General features: G+C 36.4%; 1 protein-coding gene across 3 annotated transcripts in view; it reads right to left on the minus strand.

The window, feature by feature from the left end:
- si:dkey-91m11.5 (PH_BCR_vertebrate and RhoGAP_Bcr domain-containing protein) overlaps positions 1-25,777 on the minus strand; it is a 54,643-nt gene that overhangs the window by 14,014 nt on the left and 14,852 nt on the right. For all 3 annotated transcript variants that reach the window (XM_048209645.1, XM_048209646.1, XM_048209642.1), the window contains exons 3-15: positions 15,016-15,194; positions 13,739-13,843; positions 13,387-13,572; positions 5,678-5,785; positions 5,519-5,579; positions 5,369-5,421; positions 4,532-4,672; positions 1,539-1,660; positions 1,246-1,411; positions 1,021-1,140; positions 672-747; positions 401-505; positions 231-305 (exon numbers count right to left, since the gene is read on the minus strand). In XM_048209645.1, coding sequence (XP_048065602.1) covers positions 231-305; positions 401-505; positions 672-747; positions 1,021-1,140; positions 1,246-1,411; positions 1,539-1,660; positions 4,532-4,672; positions 5,369-5,421; positions 5,519-5,579; positions 5,678-5,785; positions 13,387-13,572; positions 13,739-13,843; positions 15,016-15,194 — 1,497 coding nt within the window. The remainder of the gene's footprint in view (positions 1-230; positions 306-400; positions 506-671; positions 748-1,020; positions 1,141-1,245; positions 1,412-1,538; positions 1,661-4,531; positions 4,673-5,368; positions 5,422-5,518; positions 5,580-5,677; positions 5,786-13,386; positions 13,573-13,738; positions 13,844-15,015; positions 15,195-25,777) is intronic.

Genomic DNA, 25,777 nt, shown 5'->3' on the forward strand with positions numbered 1-25,777 from the left:
CTGTTAATCCACCCGTTCCACAGCTGCTCATAGAGAAAACTCTGCCCAACAACAGCAGGGAGCATGTCAGGTGTTTTCATGCATGTGCGCACATATTAGGGAGGCATTCAATAATTTAATGATTACTGTGAGCCGGATTTCACTCCATCTAATTGAAACCACTGAAAAAAAAAAACCACACTGCTGCAGTCTCATAAACTAGGTGAGACATTCTGTACCAGACAACTTACTCAAGCTCTGTTTCAGCCCTGTCGCAGAATGAACAATCACATTCAGGAAGCCATACAGCCCCGTGGATTCATCATCTATTAGGGGAAAAAACAATTAAAGTTTAGATACACTGGAAAGAAATAAAATGCAAAACAGATCTTAATGAAACAAACAAACAAAAAACAATCACCTTCTTTATTGATTGTCAGAGGAACATTGTGAACCGTCTGTAGCTTCACGCAGGAGTTGGTGAGCATCTGCAACTCCAGCGAAGTTAAAGAAAAACTCTTGAAACCTAGGAGAGAACATTCGGAAATCAAGAGAGACTTGGTCAGTGAAGCCACCAACATCTGAATTTAACTAATAAGTCATGCTCTCTGAAGGAAAAGAGCAGTTTATGGAGTCCTGTTGGGATTTTCTTGGAAGTTAGGAAGGTTTTTGTGCAGAACAGCAGTGCTTACACTTTTTCTGCTGCTCCCGAATGATCTCCCTCCATTCTTCGCGTTCGTAATCAGACGAAATAAGGAATGTATAGCCCTGAAATAAAGAAATAAAACACACAAGAAATGAGAACTTTTGCAAATGGCTAGTTTAAATTGTCAGTTTTAACCTTGGTGTTTTAGTATGTTTTTAAGTTTATTATTGACAATATAGTATAGAATTCTAACATTGACATTAAAACAGAAAATGATTTTTGGGTAAACTATCCCTTTAAGTGTTAAACGTCTTAGCAAAAAACATTTTAGCAAATGCAAACACAGATATCTAAGAAAAAATTTAGTTTTATGAGATTTTCTGGTATTGATTCACCTTGCCATTTCTGTTACTGACTCTGAAGGCCATGCATGGAGACATGAGCAGCAGCAGTGATTCCTGTTCGCACAGTTTCTTCCTGAGGCGATCAAGGACTTTACCTCCTTTACACACTCTCTAAACACATGGGAGAATGAAAGCAAGAAGAGATGGGGCACAGTTAACACCAAACTTATTGTTTGCTGCTGTAGAAGAGCATTTCTGATTAATACATTCATCTACCTTTTCTCTCTGGATCTCGTTCTTGATCTGGGAGATCCTGACCTTCAAACAATCTATCTCTTCCTCCGGTATCTGGGGGACCGGTGAGGACTCCGATTCATCAATGGTCTGAAAGGTGACATCAGCTAGCGGGATATACCACTTACAGTCATACTGCTGCCCCTTCCTAAACATGGGGAGACACAGAAACCAGTGGTCACATATGTGACAATGAAGATGAGATGAAACAAAACAAAACATGAACTCTGAAATGTGGAATGTTTCTACAATAGAAAAAAAGTTGATTGACTTGCCCTCCAGTTTGTTTCTTCAATTTGGCGCAGAGCAGCAGGTCGGTAAAGAGGAAGACATGTCGAAGTTTCCGTGCCCCTTCTACTACCTCCACCATAAACTGGTCTCTGAGAAGCTGCCGATTCTTTAAAGACATTAGGATGACGTTAATATGCACGACAATATATTTAAAGCAATAACTATGTGTTTTTTATGTTATATTTCTATATAATTCCAGACAATAATCATCATAATAACACAAGTACTAAAAGACCATTTTCACAGGCTTTGGTGACATGTTTTCACACAGGAAATCTTTTTCCATTTTATGCACACTCATAACACTATGCTTTGTGTTATATCACCTTTGCATTAAATTACAGAAAAATAGTTACTAATGTAATGAGTGTTTCTAATAAAAGGGAGTGATGACAAATTTGACATTTTTCTCTTCTGACCAATGTAATCTCTCTATGTTTTTTCCTCATTTAGGTCATTTCCTCATAAAGTCTCAGAAATACTGTGGTTGGAATTTGCTATTGGAGCAAATTTGTAATCTGTGGTAGTTTCTGTTTATCACTATGAAAGTTTACCCAATTATGATGACTTCTGCTTCTGAAGACTCTGGGAATGTGAAAAGTGTCCGTCAGAATTTTTTTGCAAACCAAAAATAACCTTGACACACTTAGTTTCATCTGTTCATCAATAGGGGGCACTCATGTATTGTTTACTGCCCCATGAATCAGTGGAAGTCACTAGTTTGCCTGAGGCAGAAGGTCATTTAAAGTAGGTGAGGAGGAAAAGCAGCCAATGAGAGGCTCAGACTCATTCACTGAAATGGAGGCATGACACACTTAAGAAACTGCGCTATTGTGGGTGAGTCACAGGAGCTATTTTCATGATAATGATGGCAGCCTCAGGGGGTTTCAACCTCGGACAAGCATGGCTAGATGGGATTAAAAAAAAAGTGTGCTGGATGAGATGAGATGATTCACAAAAGGTAGATATGACGGTAATTACCTACTGTAAATTGCATTAGAGAAAAAATGTAACCTTAAATGAACTGAACAACAATATATTTTACTAAAAACAACAACAACAAAAACATAAATAGCTCATTTTGTCCTTAAAATAACAGTGATTTCAAAAAAGCTCCGTACGAGATGTTCCCAAAGATGTCCATCTCAGGTCATTCTTTATAAGTGGGTGTGCATTTGCACACTTGAGTGACCGAATCCTCAGTAATTGAAGGGTGTGTAACATATGTGAAAGACATCTGCTCTTTTCATGGCTTGAACGTCTCTGTGTGTGTAGATGCATTCAAATCATTGGCTCTGACCTGTGACCCTGGCTTCAGTGAGTGTGTGTTTATCCCTTATGTTTAAACCTGCATTTTTTTTTACATCAGAATTTGGCCCACATGATATATGGGTACAGTATTGACTTTGGCCGCATTCAGAGACATCTGCTAAAACAGCCTAAGATGAGAAGCAACACATGGCCATGAACTGGAAATCCATCATCTCGCAGACAATAATTACTCAGGACATGGACCAAGATGTCCTGTCATAAAGAAAATCCAATATTTTCTTTCTGAACAGCCATTGTCAGAGCTCTGAATGAAAATGTAAACACGCAATTAAATTTATCATATGTTTTTGGTGATATTTTACCACAAAATCAATTAAATTAGATTTGGATGCACAAAATATATAAGCTACTTTTGTGCATTTGAGTCATTGTTGAAGCTTGAAAGCTTCAGTTATAATTCACTGAAATTGGAAAATGGATCAACAGTCTTTAAAGTTCCTCTTTTTGTTCTATAAAAAAAAAAAAAAAATTATATTCCTTTAATACAAAATTGTTAGTTGGATCCCAATGGAGATACAAAGAGATATTTTGGGTCTCTGGCGATGAGTCACAGTAATGATTAATGTTGAAAAAGAATATTCTATGATGAATACTTTCTCGTAGGATTGTATAATGATGTTTTTATTATAACTTTCTTGTAAAGTGATAAAAAAATTTCTTCATTTTAGTACAAATCTTTACTGGAAGAATGATTAATTGTATTGTTCTCCAGCTTATCTGTCAGACATTCTTTTAATCATTCAAATAATAAATTATCTCTATCTTTGAATTGAATCTCTGTATTTTCTGTAATAAAAATGCCTGGCATGTCCACAATCCTACAATCAGAGAGTCACTTCCCACACAGTTTTCCAGTAATCTATGGGGAAGTCTAGTACAAAGTCAAATGATTCACAGTTCAAAGGGGTCGGGACAGTATGCAAGAGTGTGTTTGTGTTCATTCTGAATCTGGGAAGGGTGTTGAGACACTTCTCATTTCGCAAAACTGACCTTTGGTAAACGAGGAAGGGGAACAGGAAGGCGGGAGATGATTATATTGTTGACGGGACCATTGTAGGATTACGCAACCAGAACGTGCCAATGAATTTTTGTACACTTGTGACAATATTCTTAAGAATTACAGTACAAGAGAATAACAGTAAGGATTTTCCTTCTGGCCTGGTCACCTTGAACACATGTGAGTGTACACATCTTTTAAATATTTTTTATATTTTATATTTTTCAAGCTAAAAGTATTTTTACAAATATCATGATGATATTATCATTTAACAAGTTTTTGAGGAGTTGCACCACATGACTTTTCAAACCTTGCAGGCCTGATTTAGTCTGTTTATCTTATATTTATCTGATATTTTACCTTGACACAGTCATTAAGGTCCTCATATGATATCACTTTTTTTTTTCCCCCAGCATGTTGGTCACACCACATAACTTTGATAAGATGGACAAAAGTTTTTCAACTATTAATAAAAATGTAGTAATGAAATATTATTCTAATTAATTTATTAAATAACTATTAAAGAGTTTATTATGATTTCAGGACAGTTTTATCACCCATCCCCCCATTGCATAATAAACTGATAGATGCAGTCACGCCATTGACCCGTAATACAAACTGGCCATATTACAGTTGGGCAACACTCACCTCTCCTTTCTTTACTGTCATAGACTGACGACGGGGTGTGATCTCCTCATTAATGCTGGACAGGAAGTTCTGGGAAATGCGGAGGGCGTCCTGCAGGAGAGGGTGATCTGGATGACTGGATGGGGTGTGCTTCAGCAGGTCCTAAATTTAAAGAAACACAAAAACTAATCTAAGGCCCTGTTTACTCCTGGTATTAAAATGTGTTTTGGTCGATCGGATCACAAGCGGATGACGCAAAATATTTATAACTTTATAGACTATAATAACTGGCTTCCAGTAACGGCTGTATGCGAGTCTAGTTCCGGTCGAAGAGTGACCTTTGACCCGATGCATGACGCATTAACGAACACGGAAGCACAGAGAATAGAGCAAAACAAAACACCAGTCACGAATTCTAAGTCTAAAACGAGAATTTTTAAGGAGAAATGTCAGAGGAGCGTGAGCTTATGCTAAGCTCTCACCTAAGCTTATGCTACGCCTACATCCTACACCGGAACTCGAATTTCTTGTGAACGTGCAGATGGCCGTTACCGGAAGCTAGCGATTACAGTTTATGAAGTTATAATTATGGAAATTTTTCTTACAAAAACACATCACTTCGCTTTCAAAGGCCTTTATTAACCCCCTGGAGTCATATGGATTATATTTATGATGGATGGATGCGCTTTAATAACAGGTCTAAACAGGGCCTAATAGTGCAAAACACTCAATTGATTAAATGTGTAAATCAATACAGCCCACACACTTTCAAATAAAACATGTTGTGCTACTAAGCCCTAAACATTTTCACTTGAGAAAAACGTATGATTAGGCGTATGCTCTTTCAGTTTCACTCACATGGAGCACTAGGGTGCTGCGAGTGACACGATCCACTGGTTTATACAGCAGAGCTGAAGAATGAGAACAGCAAAGAAGTGATTAGAATACTAAGTGGTGAAAAAAGAGAGTAAATGTGGAAAAATTAATGAATGAATCATGATCTCTTACTTTCCAAAGAGTTCTTGGCATTCTGATCTTTACCCTCTTTAGCACTCTTGACTTTCAGATTCTGAAGGTAAAAAGGGAAACAAATACATAAAATATACAAAGAGGCAAAGATATCATCTATTGTTTTGACAGTATAATGCAAGCGCCCTTAAAACTGACCTCTGAAATCTCAGCAAACTGAGAATTGGCTTGACAACACTTTTCGGCAGTTTCCACGGCAACCTTATAGTTGTCCACAAAAGCCCTGTACACGCCGAGCTGGCTGGCCTGTGTGGGAAGATAAAACGACACGAGAGAGTGAGAGTGAGAGAGAAGGTAGTTTAAACATAAAAGTCAGTGCTAGAGGCAGATTACTCATGCATGTTACATCGGCTTAATTCTGCTTACTAAGGTAGAACAGGCAGTTTTACAATGGCCTGTTTTGGCATGGTTGACAAGCTTCTGATATTTAAAGACAAGCAAATAACAGCCTGACCCAACAAAGACAACAGCACTCAACACAACAGACACATTATGACAATGACATAATTGGTTGAACTATAAAGAAAAATAATTATCAAAAACTATTGCTCTCTAAAAACATAGTTAAATTAACACTAACAACCATTTCAATATATATATATATATTGTGACAAAATGATTGATATAAGTTCATCAAAAATTACAACCGTTCCACAGCTGGGGCATCAATTTCACCACATCAAACTAATAATGTTTTTTTGTATAGTTTGCATGTGATTTGTGAAGAAAACCAATAAAAACCAAGGTAAATGTCACTTACAAGAGAAAGACAAAAAGAACCTTTAATAATTTCCTTCTTTAAACATGCAATAACACTTTTTCCAGAGAGTGTCTAAAAAGGCCATATTAAGAGAGTGAATGCATACTGAAACAAAGAAGAAGTTACTTGGGGTAAACGAAGCCAAAATGTTCCGGTGAATGAGCGTTTGTGTCATGAAGAAAAAACACCATTCAAAAGACAACAACTGTGAAATGGGCACATAACAAGCATTTTCCATGGTAACATCTCGAGTGCTGCCAACACTGGGGTAAATAAGAGAAGGACTTGTGATGGGGCTTGTCATGAGACAGAGAGGTTAAGCACTTCCTTCAACACAGCTATTATACTGCAACTGGGGAAACTTGTGAAAGATCCAGAATATGAGCATCATTACCCAGAGATCAGAAAAAAGACGGATTACATTGTGCTGTTAGCTCCGCTCACTGATAAAAGATGAATACTCATTAAAAGAGTGAAAAGAACCATTAAAATGAAAGGAAGCACTTTCTAAAGACTCTACTCTAGTGAAGTGTTCTGAGGACACATCTTCAGCGCCACGGCAAAAAGAGTTATATTTTATTTGAGCTGTAAATGTGAGTTCTCAGTTCGTGATAAATATGATGCAATAAAAACACTTGAAATAAGGTAATACCATGAAATAATGTCAGGAAAAGTCTTTTGATTGAGTTTGATTGAGTAAACACTACCAGTGTTTACTGGTTCACAAATGAGCTGGTTCATTTTAGTGAGTCAAAACTTACAGCAGTGTATCCCTATTCACGAACAGTGTTGGGCATGTTACTTTAAAAAAGTAATTAGTTATAGTTACTAGTTACTTCTCACAAATAGTAACTAAGTTACATCATTATAAAAGTAACTAATTACCAGGGAAAGTAACTATTGCGTTACTACTTAAAAAAAAAAAAAAAGTCAATTAATTTGGATGCCCCCAATATTAAATATAAGACTAAAAATAAATTATTTAAGTAGGCCTATGTTATGTTTTAAATTCATCTATTTGATAATGAAAAGTGAACAACATGAGTAAGAAAGGATACATCATAAGATGCGCAATATATTGGGAGACATAGAGTGTGTCAGACATGATTTTGACCACTTCATTAAGTTTTGTTTTGTAGAAAGCCTTTCTTTAAAGTGAATTTCGATTTGTAAAAAGTTTATCTTAATTTTAATCAATATTTCATCAACCAATTGCCTGGATTTAATAAATAAGAAGCAAATATAGCAGAGAATATAATCATGGCATGGAGGCGCCGGCGCGATCACTGGCGCGTGAACTGGAGCGCGTCTTATAGGCTAAATGAACCGTAACTCAGCGTATAGGCTGCTTGCCTCAGAGACATGAGAAATATATCTATAGAAAGCATGAAATATCTACTTTTAAATGAAATAATTTAAAACGAAAAGAAATAGGCTACTCTGATTAAGTAATCCGAATGAAATGTGCATTTTATATTACGTAAATGTCAACTTCCTCTCTTCCTCTCTCTCAAGGCCTATGTTATGTTTTAAATTCATCTATTTGATAATGAAAAGTGAACAACATGAGTAAGATAGGATACATCATAAGATGCGCAATATATCGGGAGACAGAGTGTGTCAGACATGATTTTGACCACTTCATTAAGTTTTGTTTTGTAGAAAGCCTTTCTTTAAAGTGAATTTCGATTTGTAAAAATTGTATCTTAATTTTAATCAATATTTCATCAACCAATTGCCTGGATTTAATAAATAAGAAGCAAATATAGCAGACAATACAATCATGGCATGGAGGCACCGGCGCGATCACTTGCACGTGAACTGGAGCGCGTCTTATAGGCTAAATGAACCGTAACTCAGCGTATAGGCTGCTTGCCTCACAGGCATGAGAAATATATCTATAGAAAGCTTGAAATGTCTACTTTTAAATGAAATAATTTAAAACGAAAAGAAATAGGCTACTCTGATTATGTAATCCGAATGAAATGTGCATTTTATATTACGTAAACATCAACTTCCTCTCTTCCTCTCTCAAGGCCTATGTTATGTTTTAAATTCATCTATTTGATAATGAAAAGTGAACAACTTGAGTAAGATAGGATACATCATAAGATGCGCAATATATCGGGAGACAGAGTGTGTCAGACATGATTTTGACCACTTCATTAAGTTTTATTTTGTAGAAAGCCTTTCTTTAAAGTGAATTTCGATTTGTAAAAATTGTATCTTAATTTTAATCTATATATTTTATCAACCAATTGCCTGGATTTAATAAATAAGAAGCAAATATAGCAGACAATATAATCATGGCATGGAGGCGCCGGCGCGATCACTTGCACGTGAACTGGAACGCGTCTTATAGGCCAAATGAACCGTAACTCAGCGTATAGGCTGCTTGCCTCACAGACATGAGAAATATATCTATAGAAAGCATGAAATATCTACTTTTAAATGAAATAAGGAAAAGAAATAGGCTATGTATATATGTAATCCGAATTAAATGTGCATTTTATATTACGTAAACGCTCATTATTATGGTTTATTCTCTCCAGTATTTAAGAAATCTAATTAATATAAATGTGATTAGTCAACTAATGGCTTAAATTGAACAACTACTAGACGACTAGAAAAACCTTATTTCACATATTTTCAATCCAGCATGTCACAAAGGGTATTCTGCTTTGAGCTCACGCTCCGCTCGCATGCTCTGACACACACACACCCCCACACACATGGAGCATTGAACATTATAATCAGTTTAAATTTATATTTGTGTATGACTAACCTGTACTATTTCTTTACAACAAAATGCTTTGCAGTCACAGACCAATCGTCATCAGTTAGCATGTGTCCCACCCCAACACACACCAGAGAAAAACCTTTGCAGGTCCTATGGCTGAGAGAGAGCCTACTTGGATGAAAACCGCTTCAGTGAGCTCAATTATAGTAACGCGACATGTTTTGTCAGTAACGGCATTATAACGGGGGAAAAAGTAATTTGTTTGATTACTCGTTACTGAAAAAAAGTAACGCCGTTAGTAACGCTGTTTATTTATAATGCCGTTATTCCCATCACTGTTCATGAACAGACTCTTATGAGTCTGTTCATTTGAGTGAGTCAAAAACATACAGCATGACCATTGTCTCCTGATTTATGAACAAATGACTCTTATGAACAGGTTCATTTTAGTAAGTCAGAAACTTACAGCTTAACCAGCCCATCTCGATTCATGAACAAATGACTCTCATGAGCCAGTTCATTTTAATGAGGCAAAAACTTACAGCATGAAAATTATATGCTGATTCATGAACAAATGACTCTTATGAGCCAGTTTATTTTAGTGAGTCATAAAACTTGACCAGTCTATTCCGATTCGCAAAAATAAATAAATAAATAAATAAATTTAACTGACAACTGAACAGAGTGGTTACTTTATCACTGCAAGTTATTAGTATAAGTTAGTATATAAATGTAGTGAAGGGTGGACTGAATTCTGTAGGAAACACTGGCCTTATCCATTACAGTATGAAAACAACATCTGAGCCCATTTTTTGGACTTAACTAGTCTGAGGAGTCAGGGGTGAGTAAATCCCATGCTGTGAGAGTTGGCGGTCCACAGGGAGAGGGAGAGGGCAAGGGAATGCCCAGTGGGTGGATTTCCAGGGCAGACACATGCCCTACACTATGACATAATGCTTTCTGGGAAACGGAGCAGACTCTGGACTCACTGTCCTCTGAAAAACTCTGTGTGACCATGTCTCCCTGTGGGATTTCCTGTTTATTTACCCCTCTCTGTGTAAAACACACACACCCTGAAAGAGAACTATGCCATTTCTCTCTCTCTCTCACACACACACACACCCACCCCCAAGGTAAGGAACATGGCATATTCCCCCAAATATTTGTCCTTTAGATTTACTCCCCCATGTAAACACATCTAAATGCACAAAGATAAAAGAACAAGCTACAAAAATGCTCAACTCTACACGTCCACACGCCTCAAATAACGACCACAGGTATTTGCAGCTAACAATATAATCCCTGTGGATTTAACAATCAAAATAACAGCTGAATGAATTCAGGCTTCGGCCACACTTCCTCAACCCCAATGCCTTTATATTTCAAAGAAGAGATTTATGTCAAACAACACCTAAATTCACAGCTACAACCCTGGCCGTGGATCCCAGAGGGGATGGTAATACGTTTCAAACCCTGTGGAAACGTCAGAATTTATGAGTGGAGCAGCAGTTCACTTCATAGCATTAATTTACAGTTTTCAACACTGTATGTTTTGTTTTATAATATCATAAATGTCTGGGCACAAGATATAATGAAATTAGTTTTCACAACATCTAAATTTCACATTATTTTCACACAACTTTTTCATACAGTTGCAAAGGTGATGTATGTAAAATAACTATTTTCCATTTTTATATATAATAAAATATCATTTATTCCTGTGACGCAAAGCTGAATTTCTAAGATCATTACTCCAGTCTCCAGTGTCATATGATCCTTCAGAAATTATTTTAATATGCTGATTTGGTGCTCAAGAAATATTTCTTATTCTTATCAATGTTGAAAATAGTTGTGCTGTAGTCCTCGTCATTATGAACAAACATTTATTTATTCAAGCTCCAAAAATGGATCAGTTTGATATTGCGGGATCTGATCTGTGATGTCACAAGACATTGACGAAGAGTTACACATCATCACACATTAGGCCCCGCCTTCTGGCATTCAGTCGCTTAACTGGAGAGCATTGCATCGAAAGTAAGAACCCATCATAATCATTGACGCGGTCTACACTGGATACATTATACTGATGTGCGTTCTGTTTCTGACATAAACTTGACACAAACTTGAATCTGTCAACAACAGGACAAATGGAAGAGTGAAAGAACGTTCGCTTTGACGCGTCCAGTTTAAGCAGCTCGTTTGCACATCTGTACAAACTTCAGAAGGATCCCTGTGTCGGAAACAAAATGATTTTTTACTTTAATGTTGTCCCGGATCATGTCAGAGGATTATATGTGTGTTCAGAGCATTTTGATGGCACAGTAAATGACATTTTATATGGACAATGTTTTCAAATCACTTATAACTCACATGCAATAGCAAGTGGCCGTTGATACGGTTTCCTATGCAATGACTTTAGCCATCATGGCCATTTGCTGACAAGCCTTAAATGGGCCACCCCCTTAAAAATGGATAATTTCAGACAGATGCTCATAATGAAGGTTGAAAATAATCATTTTTCTGCATATAAATTTTTTTCTGCAACATTTTTTATTAACATTATGAGTGAACCTCAAAGAACATATTAAAATAATAAAAAATCCATGACATGACCCCTTTAATACTGCAAAGAAACGTTCAAGTTTGCAGTGAGATCTGCACCCCCCAGCTATAACACCCTACTACCTTTCAACCCCAGCATTTTTGACCGCAGCCCCACCGATATAAGAGCAAGACCCCCTAGCTGCTTTACATGCAGTCATGTGGCTCTGAATGCTTTCATGTGCACAAACATAAAGTCCTGCGGGCGTCTATAAAGATTGGGGTAAAGTTTCAGTTTCCACAGCTAATTGCGCAGAGTGGAATGATGTGGCTGTTGCTCGTGAAGCTCACTAAACCGGTTATCAAAGGAAATTTTCCTTAGGGAGGACTGGAGAGACATGCTTTGATGATGACTGCGTTTATAAACCGTCTCAAAAGATGTCTCTCGGGTGGTCTGACAGAAACATCATGTATGGATTACCCAAATTAGACACGTGCATGTGGCATCGAGTTACACCACAATTCAGTTGCTACAATGAGTAACAGTAACATTGGCATATTATTAGATGATAATACATTATGAACCAGTGATTTCAATAATATAGCATTTGGTAGGCAGTATGACCAAAATCTTATATTATGATACAATTTTATATAATATAGCAGTTTATATCATTATATACTTATTTTGCTGGAAACTCAATAATTTAATACAAAATTCAATTAAAAAAAAAGATTTCAGAATTTATCAGTATCATATGGGTTATTGTTTGATATTAAAGATTTCTTAATTTATTATTATTTAATTGTGCATGCTCTTTTTTTCCATTTTTACTTTTAGATTACCTATGTCATCAAATGTTCACTGTGTTAATATTAAATAACACTAATAATTTAGGAACATTGTCAAATATAATCTTTAGCAAGTCTCATAATAAATTTAAATTTTCATACTGTAAGTTTTCATGTACAATGTTGTGATATCTAAGTAAACAACATTTAAAAATGACTGAGATTGTCAGTTGAAAATCATTTTTCTGTATATGTTTTTTTGGTGCAACATTTTTTATTAAAGGGTTAGTTCACACAAAAATTAAAATAATGTAATTTATTATTCACCCTCATGTCAGTCTACACCCGTAAGACCTTCGTTCATCTTTAGAACACAAATTAAGATATTTTTGATTAAATCCGATGGCTCAGTGAGGCCTGCATAGACAGCAATGGTACTTCCTCTCTCAAGATCCATAAATGTACTAAAAACATATTTAAATCAGTTCATGTGAGTTCAGTGGTTCTATCTTAATATTATAAAGTGATGAGAACATTGTTTGTGCGCCAAAAAAAACATAAAATGACTTTTTAACAATATCTAGTGATAGCCGATTTCAAAACACTGCTTATCACCGCGTATCAAACCGCCAAACTGCTGAAATCATGTGACTTTGGCACTCCGATCCACTGATTTTATTCGTAAGCTTCAAAGCTTCAAGAAGCAGTGTTATGAAATCGGCCATCACTAGATATTGTTAAAAAGTCGTTATTTTGTTTTTTTGGCGCACAAAAAATATTCTCATCGCTTTATAATATTAAGGTAGAACCACTGAACTCACATGAACTGATTTAAATATGTTTTAGTACCTTTATGGATCTTGAGAGAGGAAGTGTCCATTGCTGTCTATGCAGACCTCGCTGAGCCATCGGATTTAATCAAAGATATTATTTTGACATTATTTTCATTTTTGGGTAAACTAACCCTTTATAAATTCCGCTTTGTATTAAACAATATAATAAAGCACTGCTCACCAGTTTCTGGAAAAGGTCACCCACACATTGATGGTGGCTCCACTGCTGCACTCTGGGTAAAAGGCCATCATAAAAGTCCTTGTGGATCTCATGGAGCTCAGGCACTTTGAAGAAAATGGTTTCTATCTGCTGGAGGGTTAACATGGGCTGCGAAGTGGTGGCAGCAGCTTTCAGGGGCTTCATAGGCTGTGATTAAAAACAGGGGGTCAAAGGGGGGTCCATGTGCTCCCATTTGTAACCATCTGGGTGCAGTGCAATGTGCAAAGCTCAGCATCACTTTAACGGTGATCTTTGACCCTCTTTAGTGAGTAAGCATGCAGTAAATCAGACCTAGCAAAACTCTATTACTCACCAGTAAGAGCGCCTCCAAGTGGCTGAGATAGGCCTCCTCACTAGCCAGAATCCCTGATAAGACCCATTTCCTCATCTCCAGCCCTTTTTCGACATCCAGCTCCGACTTGGAATGTCCAGGGTGAGAGTGGAAAGAATGAAGAAAGTCCCCATTACAAAAACACATTTAGAGTTCAGCCAAAAACACACATTCCAGTCTAAAGGCCATAGGAATTCCTTAGCAGGGTAATCCTCATAAAAACCTAAATCCTATCCCATACTGATTTACAGTGGTCAACTATAGACCACATAATCCCATATACTGATATGAAACATCCATAAACAAGATAAAGGATGCAGAGGTCAAAAGTTCAGCACATACACACATTTGCATTACCACGAATGTTAAAAGACCCTTAAACCTGAAGTAGAAGAACCAATATTAAAATTTAGGCTGATAATTATTTTCATGTTTTTGCTAACAGTTGATAAATGGATGATATTAAAATATAAACTTTCAGTATTTTGTCTAAATAAATTAAAAATAAAACACAAAAGAACAAAAATCAATTGTTTTAATTGCTACAGGTGAATTTAGGCAATTTACAGTATGAAAAAATGGACATTCATTTTGAGATTTAATAAAGATTACATTGTGTTAATAAATTATTAATGTTATTAAATTTAGATAATTAGATAACAGCAAATGTAATCTATATGTAAAAATATGGGCAATGAGCATGTATAATTAAAGGGACAGTTCACCCAAAAATGAAAATTCTGTCATCATTTACTCACTCTCAAGTTGTTCCAAACCTGTATGAATTTCTTTGTTCTGCTGAACAAAAAAGAAGATATTTTGAAGAATGTCAGTAACCAATCAGATCTCACCCTCTATTGACTGCCATAGTATTTATTTTTCCTACTATGGTAGTAAATAGGGAGCGAGATCTGTTTGGTTACAAACATTCTTCAAAATATCTTCTTTTGTGTTCAGCAGAACAAAGAAATTCATACAGGTTTGGAACTACTTGAGATTGAGTAAATGATGACAGAATTTTCATTTTTGGGTGAACTATCCCTTTAAATATCCAATATCTAATATTGGCCAATGACCAATACGGAAACAATATAAAATGCATCCCTAATGATAATAATCTTACAAAAAAAAAAAAACAAAACAAAAAAAAAAAACACAACTGAACTTTTTTTAATGGCAAAAGAAACTTGGGAGAGGTGTGTAAACACCACGATTTCATGAAGGCAAAGGCTAGTTGTCTTTATATCAATGTCCCTTACTGATTTAGTGGACTCCAGGGACCCTGAGGTCTCTCTAATGCTCCGACCCTTCGGGTGAAGGCGCGGAGAGGAGAGGGAGTCATCCGTGTAGGATGCAACATCAGGCTGCATACGCTGGTCCTCCCCTCGATCGCCATCATAAACGTATGCTGGAGGTGGGGTCCCGCTAAACGGGATATCTGCAAACAGAGACGAGAGAGGTCAGGGTGTCATACGATGTAACATACGATTTTATTCACTTCTAAATTATATCAGTAATTCAAAATACATGTAATATACAGTATAAAAACAATATAACATTAGTACATGATTTAATCTCCATTGCCAATAAGTGGCAAGCACCCAAATATGGGTTCTCAAGTCAAGCTTTCCATCTTAATTTTGAGTGCCTAAAATAATCAATACATCCTTCACCAGCCAGAGAGTGTCTCATACATCTCTTATCTCTTAATGTAATCCACACAGAGGACTGAAACCTTAGCCCAAAAGACTTACCGCCTGAGCTTTTTCCTCTTTGCAATAAAGACCTTGACGTATAATTGAAAGCAACAGATAAAGCCTGCCAAGCGAAGACAACCAAAGCCTTTAGGAATTCATTACGCATTTCACATTTATTCTTGGAAACATTATCAACCATCTCTCTAAATCACAGCCTCAATTAAGCCCCCTGTTCATAATTAATGCATGACGCTACAACTGAATTATTAAAAATGTGTGTAGTAAAATGCAGCGATTCAATTGTAAATTTTCCCTCTGACAATCTGAAGATGAATTGGATGTTTTACTTTCAAAAAACATATTTCTTTATAAGTCCACCATAATGTACTGTTTGATGTAATAAAACAGAATTAATTGCTTTTGTTTTTTAAGGACTAGAAGAGTTTATTATAAGTTTGAGCTAACATTTCATATGATATAGTTGCTGCTGTGACAGACTGAGTATTTGTTCCACACCTCCAGGGAATACCACTGATACTAACCAAGAAAAACAGCAACAAGTCAAGTCAGTTCTTTGTTATTCCTCAAGCCTGACACAATTATTGAACAATGAAAGACTAGAGGACTCCAATCACGACTCTGTCCTGACGGAGACCCTTTTACTGCCACTGAAAGGACGGTATGTAAGTTAGAAACATGACAACTCACTGTCGGAAATGTGAAACTGAAGTCAAAGCAGTCCATTTAGGAGAAGACTGACAAGACCCCATTGAGCGGAAACTAAAACCTCTTAATCACTCAAATAACAATGAATAATTCAACACCATTGTTCTTGTTTTAATTACCATTGATGAGGATTAAGGGCTACATGGATGAATAGCTGCATTAGTGATGCCATTTTAATGTACCGAGCATGTTTAGATTTAAAAATGAGGAACAGCTGCTGAGCTGAAACCAAACGAACGCACTTCATACTGCCTAAATACACAACACTACTGTGCTTAAAGGAACAGTTCACCAAAAAATGAAATCGCTTTTCCATACAAGAAACGCATATAGCAAAATTAACCAAGAAAAAATTACAATATAATGTGCATATGACGTGTAATATATATACGGCGGTTATCAGTCACATCAGCTGTGATTCATAGACTGCAGTGACTTGAGACATGATGAATCCTCATAGACTGTCCTGACAGTTGAGTTATCCCTCTGTCTGTATTTGTAGAGTAAGTTGTCTAAAAGCAGTCATTCATTTCCTGCAGTCTGTGAACAGCTCAGCACCTGTGAGACATCCAGACGCAAGCGTATTGACTATGTGACTGTCTTATCTGGCGTCCTGATCAGCTCAAATAAGACAAAGTCTAACGCTACAGTCAAGAGCTCTGTAGATGTACACAAAACACGTGTGCACACACACACAGCGAGCCAGGATATCAATAGTGAAATCCACTCTCATTGATCCCTCACAGTTCTTGCTCTGTACATAGCGTGTTTAAACTAGAGTTGTCACAATGCTAAAACTTCAGTAGCCAGAAGCAAAACCACTGAAATTTCAATAATTTCAATACCACAGCAAAAACAAATATGTTAATGAACAAAGTCCTTTAAAATGTTAGCCTTTAAAAATGGTATTTGTTAATAGTATGAATATTATATTATATTAATAATTAACTTGGTAACATCTTTAAATAAGGCTCAATAGGTATACAATAATTTTTTATTTTATAGATTGGTTAATGTTAATTTATAAATACACTGAAGTTCATTTCTAATACTTTAATGTAAATTGTTACAATTTATTAGAATATTAAGAAATTAACATTAACTAAGAAGAATAAAATGCTGTATAAGTATCAATGAACTGAACCTCATAAGTGTTACCAAGTTATTTATTAATATTATCAAAGGATTAGTTCACTTCAGAATTAAAATTGCCTGATAATTTACTCACCCCCATGTCATCCAAGATGTTCATGTCTTTCTTTTTTCAGTCAAAAAGAAATTTTTTGAGGAAAACATTCCAGGATTTTTCTCCATATAGTGGACTTTAATGGGGTTCAATGGTTTTAATGTCCAAATTGCAGTTTAAATGCAGCTTCAAAGGACTCTACATGATCACAGCTGAGGAATAAGGGTCTTATCTAGCGAAACGATTGGTCATTTTCTAAAAAAAATAAAACTGTGTGACCTTTCCAACGTGACTACGCAATGTGTTAAGTCATGGATACGCACTGCAGAGCTAATGCAAGACGAGCATTTGTGGTTAAAAAGTATATATAGCGTTATTTTTTTAAGAAAATGGCGACTTTCACTAGACAAGACACTTATTCCCTGGCTGGGATCGTGTAGAGCCCTTTGAAGCTGCATTTAAACTGCAATTTGGACCTTAAACCCGTTGAACCCCAGTGAAGTCCACTATATGAAGAAAAATCCTGGAACATTAATTACGTTAAAACCCTTAATTTCTTTTTGACTAAAGAGAAAGAAAGACATGAACATCTTAGATGACATGGGGGAGTGTAAATTATCATGAAATTTTAATTCTGAAGTGAAAAAATCCTTTAATACCATAATTCTAACATTTGATATTAATATTATTGTTAACAAATGTTAAAATTTTAATTTAAATTATGCATTTCCTCTAGATCTTTCACTCACACTGTTATTATTCTCATTATATTTTTCATATAGCGTTAAAACAAAGCAAAGCCTCAATGTTGCAGTCACTGTCAATGTCGCATAAAGTTGTAAAGAGGGAGAAGATGAGGCTTTGAATTTCACACTACCTAGTTTCCACTCCCTGACACCTACAGGACAAGTCTGTCCACTCAAAAGCCATCAAGCACAACACTGTAAAACAACCAGTTATTACACAAACAGTGTGATTTACATAAAAAGCCCAAAAGACTGTAGAAATTGGGTGTTGGCTTTGTAGTAAACAATAGAGAAAATGGGTTTTGATGGAAAGATAAAACATCAGCAGCATTGCTGTTTGAGTCAGAGCTCCGCAGTATAACAAGTGTCCCATATCTAGATTCACTGGGCTTACTTGGAACATACCGACATTAAGAGTGGGCAAAAATGGGAGAACTGGGAGTTGAATCACCTCACTGTGAGAGAAACAGGAAAGAGAGGACTCCGGAAACACAGAGACACAGAGAGAGAGCCCTGCTGAGTGGCCTGGCATGTAGCCTGCTTAAAAAGAGAGAATAATAGACAGCCTGAACAAATAGAGAGCAGGAGAAGAGAGGTAGAGGGTTACAAAAAGAGATAGCGAGAGAGAGAGATAAAGAGAGAGAGAGAGAGAGAGAGAGGGGTCTTTGCTGTCTGAATGTAGAAGGAAGGGCCATGCCAAAGGGCAGCGTGTGTTACTATGTGATTAGCAACTATCATTGAGCTTACGAGCAAAACAATTCCTGTGGCTAACACCAAGGCCACATAGACTGTGAAAATGGATGTTTCGTACGGGTGAATCCATACAAATGTCCTGATGTCATTTCTGTTATTCACAGTTTTCACAAAAATATTAAGCCTCACAACATTGATAAAAATAAGATGTTTTTTGAGTAGGCAGTGACGGTATCAAATTTCCATGTTGCGATAATATCTGAAGCTTTTATCACGGTATAATGTATTATCACGATATTGAAATAAGTTGCAAAAAAAGTGTTGTCATACTATAACAGGTTTAAGAACTCTTTTTCTTATAACAAAAAGAACTCTGAACATTTTAATATAATTACGCAAATACACCAAAAAATATAAAGTAAAATGTTTCAAACAGATTAAACTGCAGAAGAATTATAAAGAACAACAGGTAGCACTTTACAATAAGGTCTCATTATTTAATGTTATTTAATGCATTAACTAAGATTAAGAATGAGCAATAGCTACATTTGTTACAAAAGGTATTATTCTTTGTTAATGTTATTTAAAAAATACAATGGGTCATTGTTAGTTTTAGCTCAATTATCATTAAATAATAATAATAATCACAACCTTTGATTTAGTAATGTTATTAAACATGAACTAAGATTAATAAATGCTTTTCATTGTCAGTAATGAATTAACATGTTAACTAATGAAGCCTCATGTCACTTAGTGTTACTGAACAATAACAAATAATCAGAACATGTTCAATCATTATAGGGCATGTTGTAGTCCAGATTAAAATATAAAAAAATTTTTAAGTTTGAAAATAAATAGCCTATTAAATCTTTAAGTATTAAGTATTTGGTGCTGAGATGAAGGACATTGCGAATACAAAAAAAAAAAATGAACGGCTGTTTGAAGCATTTTAAATACTGTTAGCACAGCTGCTTTGTTTATGGGGTTTCCGGGGTAACCGCAGCATTTCTGCAGTTCCATCAGCACCTTCTGCTGTCAGAGAGTGAACGTGCACTTTCGTTCAGTGCATCCTTCACTTGTTCCGCCATGTGCTTCTAATGCAGGATGGGCTTGTTTACGTCAGTGCGCGTGTCTTTTTGATGCCGCATACAGCCGTGTTGTGCATTTTATATGATTGATGGGAAAAGTATCCTTAAAATGTATTATAAAAATTTGAATAATTCATAATAAATAATTATTCACGGTATTTTTAAGTACCCACGATAACAATATCGTGCATATTCATTATCGTGATATATCGTTTTACCGAATATCGGCACGTCTAGTACCAAATCAGTAGTCTGGGTAAACCCAGCCTGATCTGCCGGCGATTTGATTTCGCTCGGCAACTCAGTCTGGAAACCCGTGCATTCATTTCTGCTGCGCTGTTACACTTTTGCGGGAACCAATAACAGACTGGCTAACCAATCACAGACTGGGTATAACACGATGGCGATAGAGAAGCGACGGCAAGCAGCTTTCAAACTCTATCTGATCTACCCGTCTCTCGCACGACCGTCACTCCAAAATAACAATGCACAATCACAGTGACGCCGATTGTGTTAAGCATTTACCTTATCTGAGAGAAATATAGCGTTGATCTGACAGTCTCTTCATAGGAAGATTACAAACGGCGATTGATGACACACAACGATTCTTTGCTGTTATTTTGGTGGTTTGCTTCACGATGTGAGTACAGGACTCTTTTACTTCAATGCCCCTTGATGGTAGACAATATTTTTTTATTATTTGCTCTATATGTTTCGTCTCCTGCTTCTTGAATCTCGCGCCGCCTGAGCTGACTGGAATTCTTTTTGGTTGTCATGACAATGACGTAGTTTAGGGCGGCTATATTCCGCGTTCATTTACACTGAACCAGAACAGTATCAGAGTCGCCTTTTAACCTCTTGACGATGCTGAATGACTTCTTTAGTTAGCAAACAAATCGCTCGAGTGGGTGTAAATACCGATCACTTTCATGTTTTTTGCACAACCTGCAAAAATCGCTCGATGCCATTGCTGCTTCTGCAAACCGCAGATCAATGCTACAAACCAATACAAACTAAACCTGCATCTCAATCAGCTCCCTATTTCCCTAGGTCGTGAATCAGTATATCATGAAAGTGAATGTGGCTGATTCCCTGATCAGTGCCCTGACTACTGAACTAGAGAGCTGATTGAGACACATGGTAAACCTGTCTGGAGTTTTCGCATCGCTCTGCAAAGTACATCACCCGGATCGTTGATCTGATTGGTTGAAGGACTATCCAATTGCGTGACTAATGCTCGTTGATCACGCCTCTTGTGCAGTAGGAAATACATAGCAAACTCCCCAGACCAATGTTCAATTTTAAATTGAGCTTGGTCTGGTGATAGCCAGACTACCAAATCAGCATATTATAATGATTTCTGAAGGATCGTGTGACACTGAAGACTGGAGTAATGACTGCTAAAAATTCAGCTTTGCATCACAGGAATAAATTACTTTTAAAATAGAAAACAGTTATTTTTTGTGATAATATTTCACAATATTACTGTTTTTACCATATTTTTGATCAAATAAATGCAGCTTTATTGAAGAGAAGAGACTTAAAAGGATTAAAAAAGACCCCAAACTTTTGAATGGTAGTATAGTTTTGTAAGAGAAAATAAATTTTAAATATAATATAAGGGAAAATCCACAGCTAGGTGTGCATTATACAATGCATTATTAAGCAAAGCCTCCGCAAAGTGCATTAAAATTTTGTAATGCACACCTAGCCATGGATTATTCCACTTATACTATGGTTTGCAGCACAAATAAACCACAGATTTGAGCTTTAAACAACTACATTCTCACCTGAAAAACTCTTAAAACAACATTTCTTGACACAATAGTGTAACAGTAGTAATTTTAAAATGATGCATGGTTTTATCCTGCGCGATTGACGCTTGCTAGTTGGCACGAGATGAATTCTGGGATACCTGGCTGTCTCAAGTTTGCACAAGTCACCGATGTATCCTCGATAAAAGGGGTAGAGCAAGAACACATCCATTTTAACTGTACTTGGCTAGATGTGAACTTTGAATTGGAACAGTACTTGGGCAGCAACTGATGACGTTTCACAAGTCCACAAGAATACAAGTACAAACAAGAACGCATATTGAGAAAGGGCTCTTGATTAGCTAGTTCAGGTGTATTTGATTAGAGTTGGAGCACCAACTCTTTCTGTTGGAAAGTGGACCTCGAGGCCAAGGTTGAGAACCCCTTGTTTAAACAGTCGCCACAAAAACACATTGTCTTTAAATTGGGCGTTTAAAAACGGCAATCTTCCGATGGAATTAGTGTGTGGAACAGACCAACTGGTCACCGTGACGGTGAATCAGCCATTAAGGAAGTGTGAAGGGATGTCTGACCACGACACTCAACTTTCCACAGGAAACACAAGTTTGAAGCAAGGTCATCTTTCCAACAAAAACACACATTCACACAAACATCCAAACATGCTAAAACACCTAAACTAAGAGGAAAGTGAAATGATTATAATAAATGACATAAACGGTATAATATTTGTGTTTACAGATCAATAAATAGAAAAAAAGTCAAGATGGAATAAAGGAACTGTGTGAAATATTGAAAAACTTGATTGCAAAATAGATTGCTGTGCACTGTAGGTCAGTTACAGTCTTATGTTCAATGATATGGAAATAAAAAAAACAATATTTTGATGTCTACTCAGTGATATTAATGGGGTTTTTATGTGTGACTATGCGAAATATGCCATTAAATACTTAACCTAAATCAACTGTCAACATAATAAAGTTCACCAGTCAAAAGCTTAGAAAGTAAAGAATTCCTTGGAGCCCTTTCATGTCTGCACTTGTCCATCCGCAGTAGTTCTCATGTCACACTGTTGAACAGCCTCACAGATTCAACCAGGAAGTCTTAAAAAGGCCTTCGGTGGAACCAAGTAGTAAAAACGACCTACATTTCCTTGGAAGGAAACATTGATAAATGAGAATTTGTTTCTGAAATGACAAAGACTCAAAGCTATTATATAACTATTTAAATTCACAAATAAGAGGGCAAAGATACTAACAGAGAGCTTTGACTCCTGAACTTAAAAATCTCAACCCTTCAGTTAGCAATGAACAGGGCAACCGAGCGCAGCTGGTTTGTCCCTCTGGAGATAATACATACGCGTCACACAGTTCAACGAGAGGCAGATTAAACTCATGACGCAATATCAGCATTTCTATCCTGCGATAATACCAAAAAAAAAAAAAAAAAAGCCACCCCACTCTTAGTCTTTTTTCTTGCACCAATATGTGCATACACACACACTCACAAAACCACAGACAGATCAGCCTAATCCGTGTGTTTGAATATGATCCCAAAGGGGGTGGAAAGCACCAGATGTGTAAGGCCAGGAACAATCCATCTCCGGATCAGATTCACTGATCTACTCTAACATAACCAGCTGCTCATAACTATCTTTTTTAACTTGAGGATCAAAGTTTTTCCAAAGCCTCATTAGATGATCTGAAAATTCTATAGTTGTGGTAGGTCAAGTGTAATCTGTCATAAATATAGGCAAAAATAAATAAATAATATAGCCGTAAAGTGTTAGTTCAATTCTGTCATTAATTACTCACCCTCATGTCGTTCCACACCCGTAAGACCTTCATTCATCTTCAGAACACAAATTAAGATATTTCTCATAAAATCCGATGGCTCAGTGAGGCCTGCATTGCCAGCAAGACAATTAACACTTTCAATGCCAAGAAAGCTACTAAAGACATATTTAAAACGTAAGCTTCATGAAGCTTTTGTTGAATCTTTTGTTTCAAATCAGTGGTCCGGAGTGGGTATCAAACTGCCAAAGTCACGCCCCCCCGGTGGTGAACCATTGAAATTTCAAAACACTTATCACGTAACGAAGCCTCGTTTACTGAAATCACGTGACTTTGGCAGTTTGATACACGCTCTGAAACACTGATTCGAAACAAAAAATTCGTAAAGCTTCGAAGCTTCACTAAGCAGTGTTTTGAAATCGCCCATCACTAGATATTGTTGAATAAAGTCATTATTTTGTTTTTTTGCCACGCAAAAACTATTTTCTTCGCTTTATAACATTAAGGTTGAACCACTGTAGTCACATGAACTGTTTTAAATACGTCTTTAGTACCTTTCTTGGCACTGAAAGTGTAAATTAACTTGCTGTCAATGCAGGCCTCACTGAGTCATTGGATTTTATGAAAAATATCTTAATTTGTGTTCCGAAGAAGAATGAAGGTCTTGCGGGTATGGAACGATATGAGGGTGAGTAATTAATGACAGAATTTTCATTTTTGGGTGAACTAACCCTTTAAGGGGCCAAGCACAATGAAGGCATGATAAGTCATGTCAGCATGGCTGAGAGCATCAGTCCAACTGCAACAATGAGCAATTAAGAAAAAACAAATGTAAGAAAAAATAAATAATTTATATTAACAAAAATTTATACTTAAAAAAATAAATCATTATAAATTATATATATATATTTTTATGTTCATTATGCAATAAAATTAAATCAACTGCGCTCCAAAACAATTAAAGGATTAGTCCACTTTTAAATAAACTTTTCTTGATAATTTACTCACCCCCATGTCATCCAAGATGTTCATGTCTTTCTTTCATCAGTCGAAAATAAATTAAGGTTTTTGATGAAAACATTCCAGGATTTTTCTCCATATAGTGGATTGAAGGTGGAAGGTCCAAATTGCAGTTTCAGTGCAGCTTCAGAGGGCTTTAAACGATAACAGACGAGGAATAAGGGAAACAATCGGTCATTTAAAAAAAAAAATACAACCGTTTATGCTTTATAAACACAAAATATCACCTTGAACGTACTTCCCGTTTCCGCATTCTTCAAAACGCTTACGCTGAATGTCCTACGCCTTCCCTATTCTACTTACGGAAAAAAACGAAACTGGCGCCCCGTTCGATCCGTAAGTAGAATAGGGAAGGCGTAGAACATTCAGCGTAAGTGTTTTGAAGAATGCGGAAACGGGAAGTACGTTCAAGGCGATATTTTGTGTTTATAACGCATAAACGGTTGTATTTTTTTCGAAAATGACCGATTGTTTCTCTAGATAAGACCCTTATTCCTCATCTGTTATCGTTTAAAGCCCTTTGAAGCTGCACTGAAACTGCAATTTGGACCTTGAACCTGTTGGTAGCCGTTGAAATCCACTATATGGAGAAAAACAGACGAAAGAAAGACAAACATCTTGGCTGACATGGGGGTGAGTAACTTATCAGGAAAAGTTTATTTAAAAGTGGACTAATCCGTTAAGCATGACACATCTTGGTAATGTTTTTTCAAAAAATACCCTAATTATATCACAAAGATTTCACAATTATGATGTCAGCAGTGTGACGAACATGAAGATGGACACAGATAAAAAGATCATGCTGTGATGTACCTCTATATGTGTGCCCCTTAGAGGAAACAGAAGGTCAACAGGACATTTCTGTTGTGTGATATATCATTTTTGGCAGGTTTACATGTAAATTCACCTTATGAAACAAAGGATGTGGCCTACATATAAAGCCTGTCGATACAGTCGTTTTATCTGGAACATGTGGTTATTGTGTCTCAAATTTCCCTAACACCTCAAAGACAAACCGGTGGGCCGTTTTCCCTTCAGAAGGGAGACGATGTAAATATAGCAGGCAGGAAAAAGCTCTTCAGTGCACTGACAGCCATTCAACTGTTACTATTTTGGATAAAGCAACTTCCTGTTTATGACACACCGTCTACAACGTCACATCAACACCAAAGCAACATTACAGATAAGATACCACTAGATGAAATACAGTACTTTTTCCAAGTCTAAATTTAGTTTTTGCTATTTAGGGTTCCTAAAGTTGATAAAACACTTTGTCTTCCCGCAAACGAAACAACAGAAA

This window comes from Megalobrama amblycephala, linkage group LG12 (genome assembly GCF_018812025.1).
Source record: "Megalobrama amblycephala isolate DHTTF-2021 linkage group LG12, ASM1881202v1, whole genome shotgun sequence".
Classification (NCBI taxonomy): domain Eukaryota; kingdom Metazoa; phylum Chordata; class Actinopteri; order Cypriniformes; family Xenocyprididae; genus Megalobrama; species Megalobrama amblycephala.